Below are 14857 nucleotides of genomic sequence, written 5' to 3'. Positions count from 1 at the left end.
AAGGACCTCTTCAAGGAGAACTACAAACCACTGCTCAAGGAAATAAGAGAGGACACAAACAGATGGAAAAACATTCCATGCTTATGATTAGGAAGAATCAGTATCACGAAAATGGCCATACTGCCCAAAGTCATTTATAGATTCAATGCTATTGCTCATCAAGCTATCTATAACTCTCTTCACAGACCTGGAAAAAAAACCACCTTAAGCTTCATACGGAACCAAAAGAGAGCCAGTATAGCCAAGACAATTCTAAGCAAAAAGAACAAAGCTGGAGGCATCATGCTACCTGACTTCAAACTATACCACAAGGCTACAGTTATCAAAACAGCATGGTACTAGTACCAAAATAGAGATATAGATCAATGGAACAGAACAGAGGCCTTGGAGACAACACCACACATCTACGACCATCTGATCTTTGACAAACCTGACAAAAACAAGCAATGGGGAAAGGATTCCCTGTTTAATAAATGGTATTGGGAAAACTGGCTAGCCATGTGCAAAAAGCAAAAACTGGACCCCTTCCTGACACCTTACACTAAAATTAACTCCAGATGGATTAAAGACTTACATGTAAGACCTAACACTGTAAAAACCCTGGAAGAAAACCTAGGCAAAACCATTCAGGACATAGGCATAGGCAAGGACTTCATGACTAAAAACCAAAAGCATTGGCAGCAAAAGCCAAAATAGACAAATGAGATCTAATTAAACTCCAGAGCTTCTGTACAGTAAAAGAAACAATCATTAGAGTGAACTGGCAACCAACAGAATGGGAAAAAATTTTGGCAATCTGACAAAGGGCTAATATCCAGAATCTACAAAGAACTAAAACACATTTACAAGAAAAAATAACAAATAAACCCATTCCTAAGTGGGTGAAGGATATGAACACTTTTCAGAAGACATATATGAGGCCAACAAACTTATGAAAACATGCTCATTATCACTGGTCATCAGAGAAATGCAAATCAAAACCACATTGAGATACCATCTCACATCAGTTAGAATGGCGATCATTAAAAATTCTGGAGACAACAGATGCTGGAGACGATGTGGAGAAATGGGAACACTTTTACACTGTTGGTGGGAGTGTAAATTAGTTCAACCATTGTGGAAGACAGTGTGGCGATTCCTCAAGGACCTAGAAATAGAAATTCCATTTGACCCAGCAATCCCATTACTGGGTGTATATCCAAAGGATTATAAATCGTTCTATTATAAGAACACATGCACATGAATGCTCACTGCAGCACTGTTTACAATAGCAAAGATGTGGAACCAACCCAAATGCCCATCAATGATAGATTGGACAGGGATAATGTGGCACATATATATAATGGATTATTATGCAGCCATAAAAACGATGAGTTCATGTCCTTTTTAGGGACATGGATAAACTTGGAAACCATCATTCTCAGCAAACTGACACAAGAACAGAAAATCAAACACCACATGTTCTCACTCATAGATGGGTGTTGAACAAGGAGAACACATGGACACAGGGAGGGAGCATCACACAGAGAAACTGGGGTCTGTTGGGGGGGACTAGGGGAGAGAGTGGGGGGTAGGGAGTTGAAGAGGGATAACCTGGGGAGAAATGCCAGATATAGGTGATGGGGGGAGAGGCAGCAAACCACATTGCCATGTATGTACCTATACAACAATCCTGCACGTTCTTCACATGTACCCCAAACCACATTGCCATGTATGTACCTATACAACAATCCTGCATGTTCTTCACATGTACCCCAGGACTTCAAGTGCAGTCAAATATGTACATTTTTTTAAAAAAAGTTGAATTCGTGTCCTTTGTAGGGACTTGGATAACCTGGAAACCATCATTCTCCGCAAACTGACACAAGAACAGAAAATCAAACACTGCATGTTCTCACTCATAGGCAGGTGTTGAACAATGAGAACACATGGACACAGGTAGGGAAGTATCACACACTGGGGTCTGTTGCAGGGGACTATGGGAGGACAGCGGGGGGTAGGGAGGTTGGGGAGGGATAACATAGGAAGAAATGCCAGATATAGGTGATGGGGGGGAGGCAACCAACCACATTGCCATGTACGTACCTATGCAACAATCCTGTATATTCTGCACATGTACCCCAGAACCTAAAGTGCAATTATACACACACACACACACACACACACACACACACAGAAGACAAAGAATTACAGGAATATAAAGAAAGCTATGGTTACTTCAAACTATTTTATTATTTTTAAATTTCTATTATAGCTTTAAGAAAGTAATTAAATGTGATTATTAAAAGCATTCGGGAAGGGCGGGGAGAAGTGGCAAAAGTGAGCATCCTTGTCTTGTTCCAAATCTTTGCATGAAGGCTTTCAACCTGTCCCCATTCGGTATGTTAGCTATAAGTTTGTCATATATGGTCTTTATTGTGTTGAGGTACAATCCTTCAATAGTTTTAGGGCTTTTCTCATAAAGGAATTCTGAATTTTGTCAAATGCTTTTTCTCCATCAACTGAAATGATTATAAGGTTTTTGTCTCTCCCTCTGTTAACATTCTGTATTGTTTATTGATTTCTGTATATTGAACCACTCTCAAATTCCCGGGATAAATTGCACTTGATCACGATGGGTGACCATTTTCATGTGTTGTTAAATTTGGTTTGCTGAATTTTGTTGTTGTTGAAGACATTTACATCTATGTTCGACAGGGACGCTGGCCTGTAGTTTTCTTTTTCTCTTATGTCCTTGTTTGGTTTTGTTGTTTGGCTTTGGGTATTGGGATAATGATGACATTGTAGAATAAGTTTCCAAGTATTCCATCTTCTTAATTTTTTGGTATTAATTCTATTTTTATTTTACTTTAGGTGCATACTATATCTGGCGTTTCTCCCCATGATCCCTCCCCTCCCTCCCCACCGCCCACTGTCTCCCTTACACCCCCCCCCAACTGTCCCTAGTGTGTGATGCTCCTCTCCCTGAGTCCACGTGTTCTTGTTCAACACCTACATATGAGTGAGAACATACGGTGTTTGGCTTTCTGTTCTTGTGTCAGTTTGCTGAGAATGATGGTTTCCAGATTTATCCAAGTCCCTACAAAGGACACAAACCTATCAATTTTTATGGCTGCCTAGTATCCATGGTGTATATGTCCCACATTTTCTTTGTCCAGTCTATCATTGATGGGCATTTGGGTTGGTTCCAGGTCTTTGCTATTGTACACAGGGCTGCAATGAACATACATGTGCATGTGTCTTTATAGTAGAACTATTTATAATTCTTTGGGTATACCCAGTAGGTACTAATTCTTTAAAGGTTTGGTAGAATTTACGACTGAAGTCATCTGTTCCTGGGCTTTTCTTTCCCAGAAGGTTTTTTTTTTTTTTTTTGAGGTGGAGTTTCGCTCTTATTACCCAGGCTGGAGTGCAATGGCGCGATCTCAGTTCACCGCAACCTCCGCCTCCTGGGTTCAGGCAATTCTCCTGCCTCAGCCTCCTGAGTAGCTGGGATTACAGGCACGCACCACCATGCCCAGCTAATTTTTTGTATTTTAAATAGAGACGGGGTTTCACCACGTTGACCAGGATGATCTCAATCTCTTGACCTTGTGATCCATCCGCCTCGGCCTCCCAAAGTGCTGGGATTACAGGTGTGAGCCACCGCACCCGGTGATAGGTTTTTTATTACTGTTTTAATGTCCTTGTTTTTTAACGCTGCAGCCTCCAACTCCTGGACTCAAGCAGTACTCCCTCAGTCTCCTACTCCTCCTGAGTCGCTGGCACCACAAGTGTGGACCACCACATCCAATATTTTTTCATTTTGTTTTTAGTAGAAACAGGGTCTCACTGTGTTGTCCAGGCTGGTCTCTCACTTCTAGGCTCAAGTGATCCACCCACTTCAGCCTCCCAAAATGCTCAGGGTACAGCTGTGTACCACTACACCTGGCCTCTGTTCAGATTTTTTCTTTACAATTCTTGAATTCTATAATTATTTATAACATGCCCAGAAATTTACCCATTTCTTCTAGGTTATCTGACTTATTGGCATATAATTATTCTTAAGTTTCTTATGATCCTTTTTTTTTTTTTTTTTTTTTAAGAGACAGAATATCACTCTGTGGCCAGGCTGGAGTGCAGTGGCTCAATCTCGGCTCACTGCCACCTCCACCTCCCTGGTGCAAGTGATTCTCCTGCCTCGGCCTTCTGAGCAGCTGGGACTACAGGTGTGCACCACCACACCCAGCTAATGTTTTCATATTTTTTTGTAGAGATGGGGTTTCACCACATTGGCCAGGATGGTCTCCATCTCTTGACCTCATGATCCATCCACTTCAGCCTCCCAAAGTGCTGGGAATACAGGCGTGAGTCACTGCACCCAGTTCCTTTTTTTTTTTTTTTTTTTAAATGTGAGTTTGCTCTGTGGCCCAGGCTGGAATAAAGTTGTACAATCTCGGCTCACTGCAACCTCTGCCTCCTGGGTTCAAGCAATTCTTCTGCCTCAGCCTCCCAAGTAGCTGGGATTACAGGTGCCTACAACCACACCTAACTTTATATTTTCAGTAGAGATGGAGTTTCAGCCTGTTGGCCAGGCTGGTCTTAAACTCCTGTCCTCAAGTAATCTGCCTGCCTCAGCCTCCCAAAGTGCTGGGATTACAGGCATGAGCCACTGCGCCTGGCCTGGTCCTTTATATTTCTGAAGAATCAGTTACAATATCTCTTTCATCTCTGATTTGAAGTTTTTCTTAGTCCAGCTAAAGATTTATCTTTTCAAAAAACCAGCTCATCTTGTTGATCTTTTATCATTTTTTAAGTCTCTATTTCATTTATTTCTGCTGTTCTTTAATATTTCTTTTCTTCTACTAATTTTGTGTTTAATTTGTTCTTGTTTTTTCCAGTTCCTTGAAGTATAATACAATATTATGTTGTTGGAGATCTTAGTAGGCACTTACTGCTATAAACTTCCCACTAAGAACTGCTTTTGCTATATTCCATGGGTTTTAGCGTGTGTTCATTTTCATTTGTCTCAAGAAATTCATTCCTCTTTATTTCATTTCAGCCTGGGCAACAGAGTGAGACTGTCTCAAAAAAAAAAAAAGGCAACTGTTAGTCTGACACCACAAGAATGACATTACTTTCCATATTCTCAAGTTTTATATTAAGATACTTAAACTATCTAGAGTGCATTATATTCTCCAAATTGATAGGCAGTTATTTTCATATTTTAACTCAACAAAGATTTGAGTGTCAGCTTATTGGTTTATATGATTCTCAAAGACCTGGCTGTCTAGGTGAGGGTTAATGCACTAACGAAGAGAATAAGGGCACAACAAAGTTAAGTGCTATAAACCCCAGCTATCACTGGTAGCACTGAGATTACATTTTAGTGGGAATGTAGAAAGTGCCTTTTTCTGGCTTCTTAAAGACTAGATTTTATAAGGCATAGATGCTAGGAAAAGAATTTCGAGGAGAAAGGCAGTCAAGGAAGAGGCACCAGCATGAGGAGACATCCCAGTATGAGCCTATGTGAGAAAATGCAGATGTCTTTCGGAAACAAGAAGGCAGATTGTGGTGAAAGGTAAATAATGCTAGAGTGAGTTTACACAGTCAGCTCTCTGTATCCAAGGCATCTACGTCTATGAATTAAACCAACTGTGGATGAAAAATATTTTTAAATATATCTGTACTGAACATGTACAGACTTTTCCTTGTCATTATTTTCTAAACAATACAGTATGACAACTATTTACATAGCATTTACATCTTATTAGGTGTTGTAAGTATCTAGAGATAATTTAGAGTATACAGGAGGATATGAGGCTATATGCAAATACTATGCCATTCTGTATTTGGGATTTTGGCATCCCCAGATGTTGGTATCCATGGGAGGTCCCGGAACCAATCCACCATGAATACTGAGCAGCAACTGTACTTCAGTTAGTAGATGGGAAAACACAGAAGACACAGACCTAGAAAAACAGTTTAAGGCTCAAAAATGGCTGATTCAAGCTGTATTTTAAAAGGTTAATTAACTTAATAGAATACAGTTTTTATGGGGCAAAAAAATAAAAGAAGTTGTAGGCTTGTTATAAGATAAAGGAAAATTTATTAACAGTCAAGAAAATATAAGCCTATACTTACAAAAAAATTTCAATAGACTTAAGTTCCTGTCTCAATAAGCCGGTTGTCCTTCTGATGGTTACGATGCACAGAAGCTGATGTTTAGTCTACAAAAGCTCATCAGTGAATAAAATCTGCTATTTTCCTCTTGGTTTCATCCTCAGAGGGAAGGAGGAGATGGCATCAAAGATATGGTGTGGAAGAAAGAGAACAAACCCTTGGGATAAATAGAATAGACAGCCTCTCTCATTATACCTTCCCAGAGAGGGATACCTGTTTGATAAAAAGAGTTGAAGGGATTACAAAAGATAAGGCAGATCTCTGGAAACATAGTAGGACAGTGTTTTTGACTCTGAAGAGTTAAGAGAGGTGGGCAAGCAAATCTGGACACTGCCACTGAGAAGTGACCCCAAATTTAAGGGAGAATGTGCTACATGACATTTCTGATCTTCCTCTGTATTGTTTATGCCTAGCTTTCTAGAAGACCAAGGTTCATGGGTCAGGGACTCCATCCAGAGAAAAATTCCACATGACTGAAGCATGGCAGACAGTATAGGGGGAAAAAAAGAAGACTTTTTCCCCACAAAAGGCAACTGTGCCCCTGAAAGGTCAGCCACATTCCCTTTGGAAGCGAGTTCCCTGCTGTGATGCTTCTCTCAGACATTCAGAAACATCCCCAGCTAGCCCCATGCACTCTGCCCTCAGAAATAAGCACGGCTTTCCAAGAGGATCTACAGCTTTTGCATGGGGCCCAGTCAAGTTTTCTTGGCATGTGCTAACACTCCACCTATTTGCACTCAGACTGCTTCCGAAAGGCACAGCAACTCACCTGTGCGTTAGGTTAGGTTTCACTTTGTGGAGTTCCAATTCTGCTTCCAGTTGTAGGCAAGACTTAAGATATAATTCAGTAAGTTACTGTAACAACCTACATGTTAAGGGTGGTGGGAAGAGTAGCAGATAGGAGGCAGTTAAAATTGATGCAAGTTTTGGGAGAAAAAAAAAGCAAGGAATCCTGAGTTTTTGATCAAATAGGTCTACAGCATGATGCTGTATTATCCAAGGCTGAATGTGTGAGAAGAGTCAGAACAGTAAACACAGGTACCATCTTCCTTAGAAGACCATGGTCCCGGCTCTGAGCCCAACAGCCAGGGTTCTCCACATCAAAGCCCAGGACTGAAGCTTTTCATGAGGCCTCCATAGCACTCTAGGTGTTGATGGCCTCAAAGTAGCAGAAATTAGGCTGGGTGAGGATACTCAGCCACGACTGAGACACACGCAAGTGTGAAAAGCCACGACTTATAGTCTTCCCTCTATGACTCCTTCTCTGGTGGCTCTCAGTCTCCTGCCCTCCCCAATATCACCAGTCACTCTGTGATGGGCTTGTACCCTTTTCACAATTCCCTTATTCCTTGAAGCTGAACTGGATTTGGTAGCTAGGAGAAAAAAGATCCTGTGGTTTTTCTGAAGTCACATTTGACAAGCTCCAGATCAATGTATTTTCTTCCAGATCTTGATGTTGTGCGGTGCAAAAAGGTGAGGAGGTACACTACTTGTCTGGAGAAAGAAGCTCACTTCTCAGTCTCTCTTCCCGGGGCCATTGTTTTTGAAGGCAAGAGCTGGCTGAAGGTGCTTCCTTCTTCCAGAGCCACCCTGTTCTATGACCTTTCATGTCTCCTAAATCCATCCAGCCTTTCCCTCCGTAAAGTAATCAGTCTGGTAGAGGAGAAGAAAACTAGATACAGGGGAAAGAAAGCAATAAAACTATTAGGAATAGAAAATTTATTATTATACAAATAGCAAGCTGGGGTCAAAGGGCTTTCCCAAAAAAGTTGTCTTTCCCTGTATTACAGGTACCAAGTCAGAGTAACACATCCAGGAGAACCAAACTGAAACTCAGAAAAGAGACAATTTCCGAGGCCCAACAGATCCTGATTCCATTTGAAATACTCTATTGTGGTAGCTCTGAGTAAATATCTATTCATTGGTTGCTAAAGACAGGATCTGAGGCTGGGCCGTATGTTAAGGCACTAGCTGACTTGAGGAGGAAGATGGCGACTGTGAATGAAGGACAGCAGGCTTGCTTCTAGGAAAGTAATATCTGATAAGGATGGTCAAAGAAAATACATGTCATCACCTTAAAATCAACTTTGCCAAAACGATTCGTTCTCTAGTTTAATCATTGAAATAACTGTCCTAGTAGTATGCTTTAGTTCTCTTTCATCATATCATACATACTTTCAATATTGTTAGTATTTATTGCTATTTTTATTCATGTTTTCAGAGTACTGAAATTCTTCAGATACTGCTTAAATTGTACAAGCACATAAAACCTGGCTTCTCTACCAAGTTTTTTTTTTAGTGATTTAAATATCTTGAACAGATTTCTGCCATGATGGCCAAACAGGAACAGCTCTGGTGTCCAATTCCCAGTGAGAGTGATGCAGAAGGCGTGTGATCTCCACATTTCCAACTGAGGTTAGACAGTGGGTGCAGCCCAAGGAGGGTGAGCCGAAGCAGGGTGGAGTGTTGCCTCACCTGGGAAGGACAAGGGCCGGAGAACTCCCTCTCCTAGCCAAGGGAAGCCATTAGGGACTTTTCCTGACACTCTGGCTCAGATATGGTTCTTTTCCCACTGTCTTCACAACCTGCAGACCAGGAGATTCCCTCCATTGCCTACAACACCAGCACCCCGGGTTTCCAGCACAAAACTGGGTGGCCATTTTAGCCGCAGTTTTTTTTTTCTCATACCCCAGTGGCACCTGGAATGCCAGCGAGACAGAACCACTCATTCCCCTGAAAAAGGAGGTTGAAGCCAGAAAGCCAAGTGATCTGGTTCAGCAAGTCCCACACCCATGAAGACCAGCAAGCTAAGATCTACTGGCTTGAAATTCTCAGAGCCAGCACAGCAGTCTGAGCTTGACCTAGGATGTTTAAGCTCCATGGGGGAAGGGGTGTTTGCCATTGTCTAGGCTCCAGTAGGCAGTTTTAACCTCACCTGTGTAAACAAAGTTGTCAGGAAGTTTACACAGCAACTAGGCAGAGCCCAAAGCAGCTCAGCAAGGCCTCTGAAGGCAGACTGTCACTAGACGCCCTTCTTGCTGGGCAGGGCATCTCTGAAAAAAGGCAACAGCCCGTCAGGGACTTATAAATAAAGCCACCACCTTCCTGGGACAGGGCACCTGGGAAAAGGGGCGGTTGTGGGTACAGCTTCAGCAGACTTAAATATCCCTGCCTGGCAGTTCTGAAGGGAGCAACGGATCTCCCAGCACAGTTTACATGCTCTCATAAGGGACAGACTGCTTCCTCAAGTGACCACCTGACTGGGAGACACTTCCCAGCAGGGGCTGACAGACACCTCATACAGGAGAGCTCTGGTTGGCATCTGACGGGTACACTTCTGGGACGAAGCTACCAGAAGAAGGAATAGGCAGCAAACTTTGCTGTTCCGAAGCCCCTGCTGGTGATTCCCAGGCAAGCAAGGTCTAGAGTGAACCTCTAGCAAACTCCAGCAAACCTGCAGCAGAGGGGCCTGAATGTTAGAAGAAAAACTAACAAACAGAAAGAAATAGTTTCAATATCAACAGAATGGATGTCCACTCAGAGACTCCATCCAAAGGTCACCAACTTCAAAGACCAAAGGTAGATAAATCCATGAAGATAGGAAGAAACCAGTACAAAAAGGTTGAAATCTCCAAAAACCAGAACAACTCTTCTTCTCCAAGGGATCACAATTCCTCACCAGCAAGGGAACAAAACTGAATGGAGAATGAGTTTGACAAGCTGACAGAAGCAGGATTCAGAAGGTAGGTAATAACAAACTTCTCCAAGCTAAAAGAGGATGTTCTAACCCACTGAAAGGAAGCTAAGAACCTTAAAAAAGGTTAGACAAAATGCTAACTAGAATAACCAGTGTAGAGAAGAACATACACAACTTGATGAAGCTGAAAAACACAGCACGAGAACTTCACGAAGCATATACAAGTTTCAATAGCCAAATCGATCAAGCAGAAAAAAGGATATCAGAGATTGAAGATAAACTCAATGAAATAAAGCAAGAAGGCAAGATTAGAAAAAAGAGAGTAAAAAGAAATTAACAAAGCCTGCAAGAAATATAGGATTATGTGAAAAGATCAAATCTATGTGTGATCGGTTTGCCTAAAAGTCATGGGAAGAATGAGACAAATTTGGAAAATACTCTTCAGGATATTATCCAGAAGAACTTCCCCAATGTAGCAAGGCAGGCTAACATTCAAACTCAGGAAATATAGAGAACACCACAAGGATATTCCTCAAGAACAGCTACGTCAAGGCATATAATCGTCAGATTGACCAGGGTTGAAATGAAGGGAAATTTGCTAAGGGCAGCCAAAGAGAAAGGTTGGGTTACAGAAAAAGGGAAGCCCATCGGATTCACAGTGGATCTCTCAGCAGAAACCCTACAAAGCCAGAAGAGAGTGAGGGCCAGTATTCAACATCCTTAAAGAAGAATCTTTAACCCAGAATTTCCTATTCAGCCAAACTAAGCTCCATAAGCAAAGGAGAAATAAAATCCTCTATGAACAAGCAAATGCTGAGAGATTTCATCACCACCAGGCCTGCCTTACCAGAAAGGAGCAACCAGTGCCAGCCACTGCAAAAGCATACCAAACTGTAAAGACCACAGACATTATGAAGAAACTGCATCAACTAATGGGTAAAACAACCAGCTAGTATCAAAATGGCAGTATCAAACTGACACATAACAATATTAACCTTAAATGTGTATGGGCTAAATGCCCCAACCAAAAGACACTGACTGGCCAATTGGATAGAGTCAAGACCCATTGGTGTGCTGTATTCAGGAGACCCATCTCATGTGCAAAGACATAAATAGGCTCAAAATAAAGGGATGGCGGAAGATTTACCAAGCAAATGGAGAAGGAAAAAAAAGGGGTTGCAATGCTCTGATAAAACAGACTTTAAACCAACAAAGATCAAAAAAGACAAAGAAGGGCATTATGTAATAATAAAGGGATCAATGCAACAAGAAGAGTTAACTATCCTAAATATAAATGCGCCCAATATAGGAGCACTTGTATACATAAAGCAAGTTCTCAATGACCTACAAAGAGACTTAGACTCCCACACACTAGTAGTAGGAGACTTTAACACCCCACTGTCAATATCAGACAGATCAATGAAACAGAAAATTAACAAGGATATCCAGGACTTGAACTCAGATCTGGACCAAGCAGACCTAATAGACATCTACAGAACTCTCCACCTCAAATCCACAGAATATACATTCTTCTCAGCGCCATATTGCACTTATTCTAAAATTTACCATAGAATTGGAAGTAAAACGCTCTTTAGCAAATCCAAAAGAATGGAGATCATAACAGTCTCTCAGATCACAGTGCAATAAAATTAGAACTCAGGATTAAGAAACTCACTCAAAACTGCACAAACTACATGGAAACTGAACAATCTGCTCCTGAATGACTACTGGATAAATACTGAAATTAAGGCAGAAATAAAGATGTTCTTCAAAACCAATGACAACGAAGACACAACGTACCAGAATCTCTGAGACACACTTAAAGCAATGTCTAGAGAGAAACATATAGCACTAAATGCCCACATGAGAAGTGAGGAAAGATCTAAAATCGACGCCCCACCATCACAATTAAAAAAACTAGAGGAGCAAGAACAAACAAATTCAAAAGCTAGCAGAAAACAAGAAATAACTAAGATCAGAGCAGAACTTAAGTAGATAGAGACACAAAAAAACTTAAAACGAATCAATATATCCAGAAGCTGGTTTTTTGAAAAGATCAACAAAATAGTTAGACTGCTAGCCAGACTAATTTAAAAGAAAAGTGAGAAGAATCGAATAGATGCACCAAAAAATGATAAAGGGGCTATCACCACTGATTCCACAGAAATACAAACTACCATCGGAGATTACTACAAATGACTCTATGCACGTAAACCAGTAAATCTAGAAGAAATGAATGAATTCCTGGACACCTACACCCTCCCAAGACTAAACCAGGAAGAAGCTGAATCCCCGAATAGACCAATGACAAGGTCTGAAATTGAGGCAGCAATTAATAGCATACCAACCAAAAAAAAGTCCAGGTCCAGATGGCTTCACAGCAAAATTCTACCAGACATACAAAGAGGAGCTGGCACCATTCCTTCTGAAACTATTCCAAACAATCCAAAAAGAGGGAATCCTCCCTAACTCATTTTATGAGACCAGTATCATCCTGATACCGACACCTGGCAGAGACACAACTGAAAAAGAACATTTCAGGCCAATCACCATAATGAACATTGATGCAAAAATCCTCAATAAAATACTGGCAAACCAAATCCAATAGCACATCAAAAAAGCTTACCATCATGATCAAGTCAGCTTCATCCCTGGGATGCAAGGCTGGTTCAACATAAGCAAATCAATAAACATAATCCATCACATAAACAGAACCAAAGACAAAAACCACATGATTATCTCAATAGATGCAGACAAGGCCTTTGACAAAATTCAACAGCCCTTTATGCTAAAAACTCTCAGTAAACTAGGTATCAATAGAACGTATCTCAAAGTAATAAGAGCTATTTATGACAAACCCACAGCCAATATCATACTGGATGAGCAAAAACTGGAAGCATTCCCTTTGAAAACCAGCACAAGAGAAGGATGCCCTATCTCACCACCCCTATTCAACACATTATTGGAAGTTCTGGCCAAGGGAATCAGGCAAAAAAAAAGGCATTCAATTAGGAAAAGAGGAAGTCAAATTGTCTCTATTTGCAGATGGCACCATTGTATATTTAGAAGACCCCAGTGTCTCAGTCCAAAATCTCCTTAAGCTGATAAGCAACTTCAGCAAAATCTCAGGATATAAAATCAATGTGCAAAAATCACAAGCATTCCTATACACCAGTAATAGACAAATAGAGAGACAAATCATGAGTGAACTCCCATTCACAATTGCTACAAAGAGCATAAAATAACTAAGAATATAACTAACAATGGATGTGAAGGACCTCTTCAAGGAGAAATAGAAACCACTGCTTAAGGAAATAAAAGAGGACACCAACAGATGGAAAAACATTCCATGCTTATGGTTAGGAAGAATCCATATTGTGAAAATGGCCATACTGCCCAAAGTAATTTACAGATTCAATGCTATCCCCATTAAGTTACCATAGACTTTCTTCATAGAATTGAAAAAAACACCTTAAACTTCATATGAAATCAAAGAAGAGCCCACAGTCAAGAAATCCTAAGCAAAAATAAACAAAACAACAATAACAAAAAACAAAGCTGGAGGCATCACGCTACCTGACTTCAAACTATACTTCAAGGCTGCATTAACCAAAACAGCATGACACTGGTACCAAAACAGAGATACAAACCAAGGGAACAGAACTGAGGCCTCAGTAGTAACACCATACATCTACAACCATCTGATCTTTGACAAACCTAACAAAAACAGGCAATGGGGAAATGACTCCCTATTTAACAAATGGTGTTGGAAAAACTGGCTAGCTGTATGTAGAAAACTGAAACTGGATCCCTTCCTTACATGTTATACAAAAGTTAACTCAAGATGGATTAAAGATTTAAACGTGTAAGACCTAAAACCACAAAAACCCTAGAAGAAGACCTTAGCAATGGTAATTCAGGACACAGGCATGGGCAAAGACTTCATGACTGAAACACAAAAAGCAAGGGCAACAAAAGCCAAAATTGACAAATGAGATCCAATTGAACTAAAAGAAACTATCATCAGAGTGAACAGGCAACATACAAAATGAAAGAAAATTTTTACAATCTATCTATCTGACAAAGGGCTAATATCCAGAATCTACAAGGAACGTAAACAAATTTACAAGAAAAAAACAAACAACCTCATCAAAAATTGAGCAAAGAACATGAACAGACACTTCCCCAAAAAAGACATTTATGGAGGCAACAAACATGAAAAAAAGCTCACCATCACTGGTCATTAGAGAAATGCAAAGCAAAACCACATTGAGATACCATCTCACGCCAGTTAGAATAGAGATCATTGAAAAATCAGGAGACAACAAATGCTGGAGAGGATGTGGAGAAATAGGAACACTTTTACACTGTTGGTGGGAGTGTAAATTAGTTCAACCACTGTGGAAGACAGTTTGACAATTCCTCAAGGATCTAGAAATACAACTTCCATTTGACCCAGCAATCCCATTACTGGATATACCCAAAGGATTACAAATCATGCTATTATAAAGATACATGCACATGTTTGTGGCACTGTTCACAACAGTAAAAACTTGGAATCAACCCAAATGCCTATGAATGACAGACTGGATAAAAAAAATGTGGCATACATATAGCATGAAATACTAAGCAGCCATAAAAAAGTCTGAGTTCATGTCTTTGTAGGGACATGGATAAAGCTGGAAACCATCATTCTCAGCAAACTGACACAAAAACAGAAAACCAAACACCCCATGTTCTCACTCATAAGTCGGTGTTGAACAATGAGAACACATGGACACAGTGAGGGGAACATCACACACCAGGTTCTGTCAGGGGGTAGGGGGCTAGGGGAGGGATAGCCAGGGATGGAGGGATAGGGGAGGGATAGCATTAGGAGAAATATCTAATGTAGATGACAGGGTATTGGATACAGCAAACCACCATGGCATGAGTATACCTACGTAACAAACCTGCATGTTCTGCACATGTACCCCAGAACTTGAAGTATAATAAAAA

The 14857-nt window shown here is 40.7% G+C and overlaps 1 protein-coding gene across 2 annotated transcripts in view; it reads right to left on the bottom strand.

Moving 5' to 3' along the window:
- Positions 1-7864: 7864 nt before the first annotated feature.
- CHD1L (chromodomain helicase DNA binding protein 1 like) overlaps positions 7865-14857 on the bottom strand; it is a 61238-nt gene continuing 54245 nt past the window's right edge. For both annotated transcript variants that reach the window (XM_035279488.3, XM_078355437.1), the window contains one exon: positions 7865-8200. In XM_035279488.3, coding sequence (XP_035135379.2) covers positions 8122-8200 — 79 coding nt within the window. In that variant the 3' untranslated portion in view covers positions 7865-8121. The remainder of the gene's footprint in view (positions 8201-14857) is intronic.

This window comes from Callithrix jacchus, chromosome 18, assembly GCF_049354715.1.
Source record: "Callithrix jacchus isolate 240 chromosome 18, calJac240_pri, whole genome shotgun sequence".
Taxonomy (NCBI): domain Eukaryota; kingdom Metazoa; phylum Chordata; class Mammalia; order Primates; family Cebidae; genus Callithrix; species Callithrix jacchus.
Note: the sequence above shows the minus strand (reverse complement) of the source record. Positions and strands in the feature narration are given on the sequence as shown.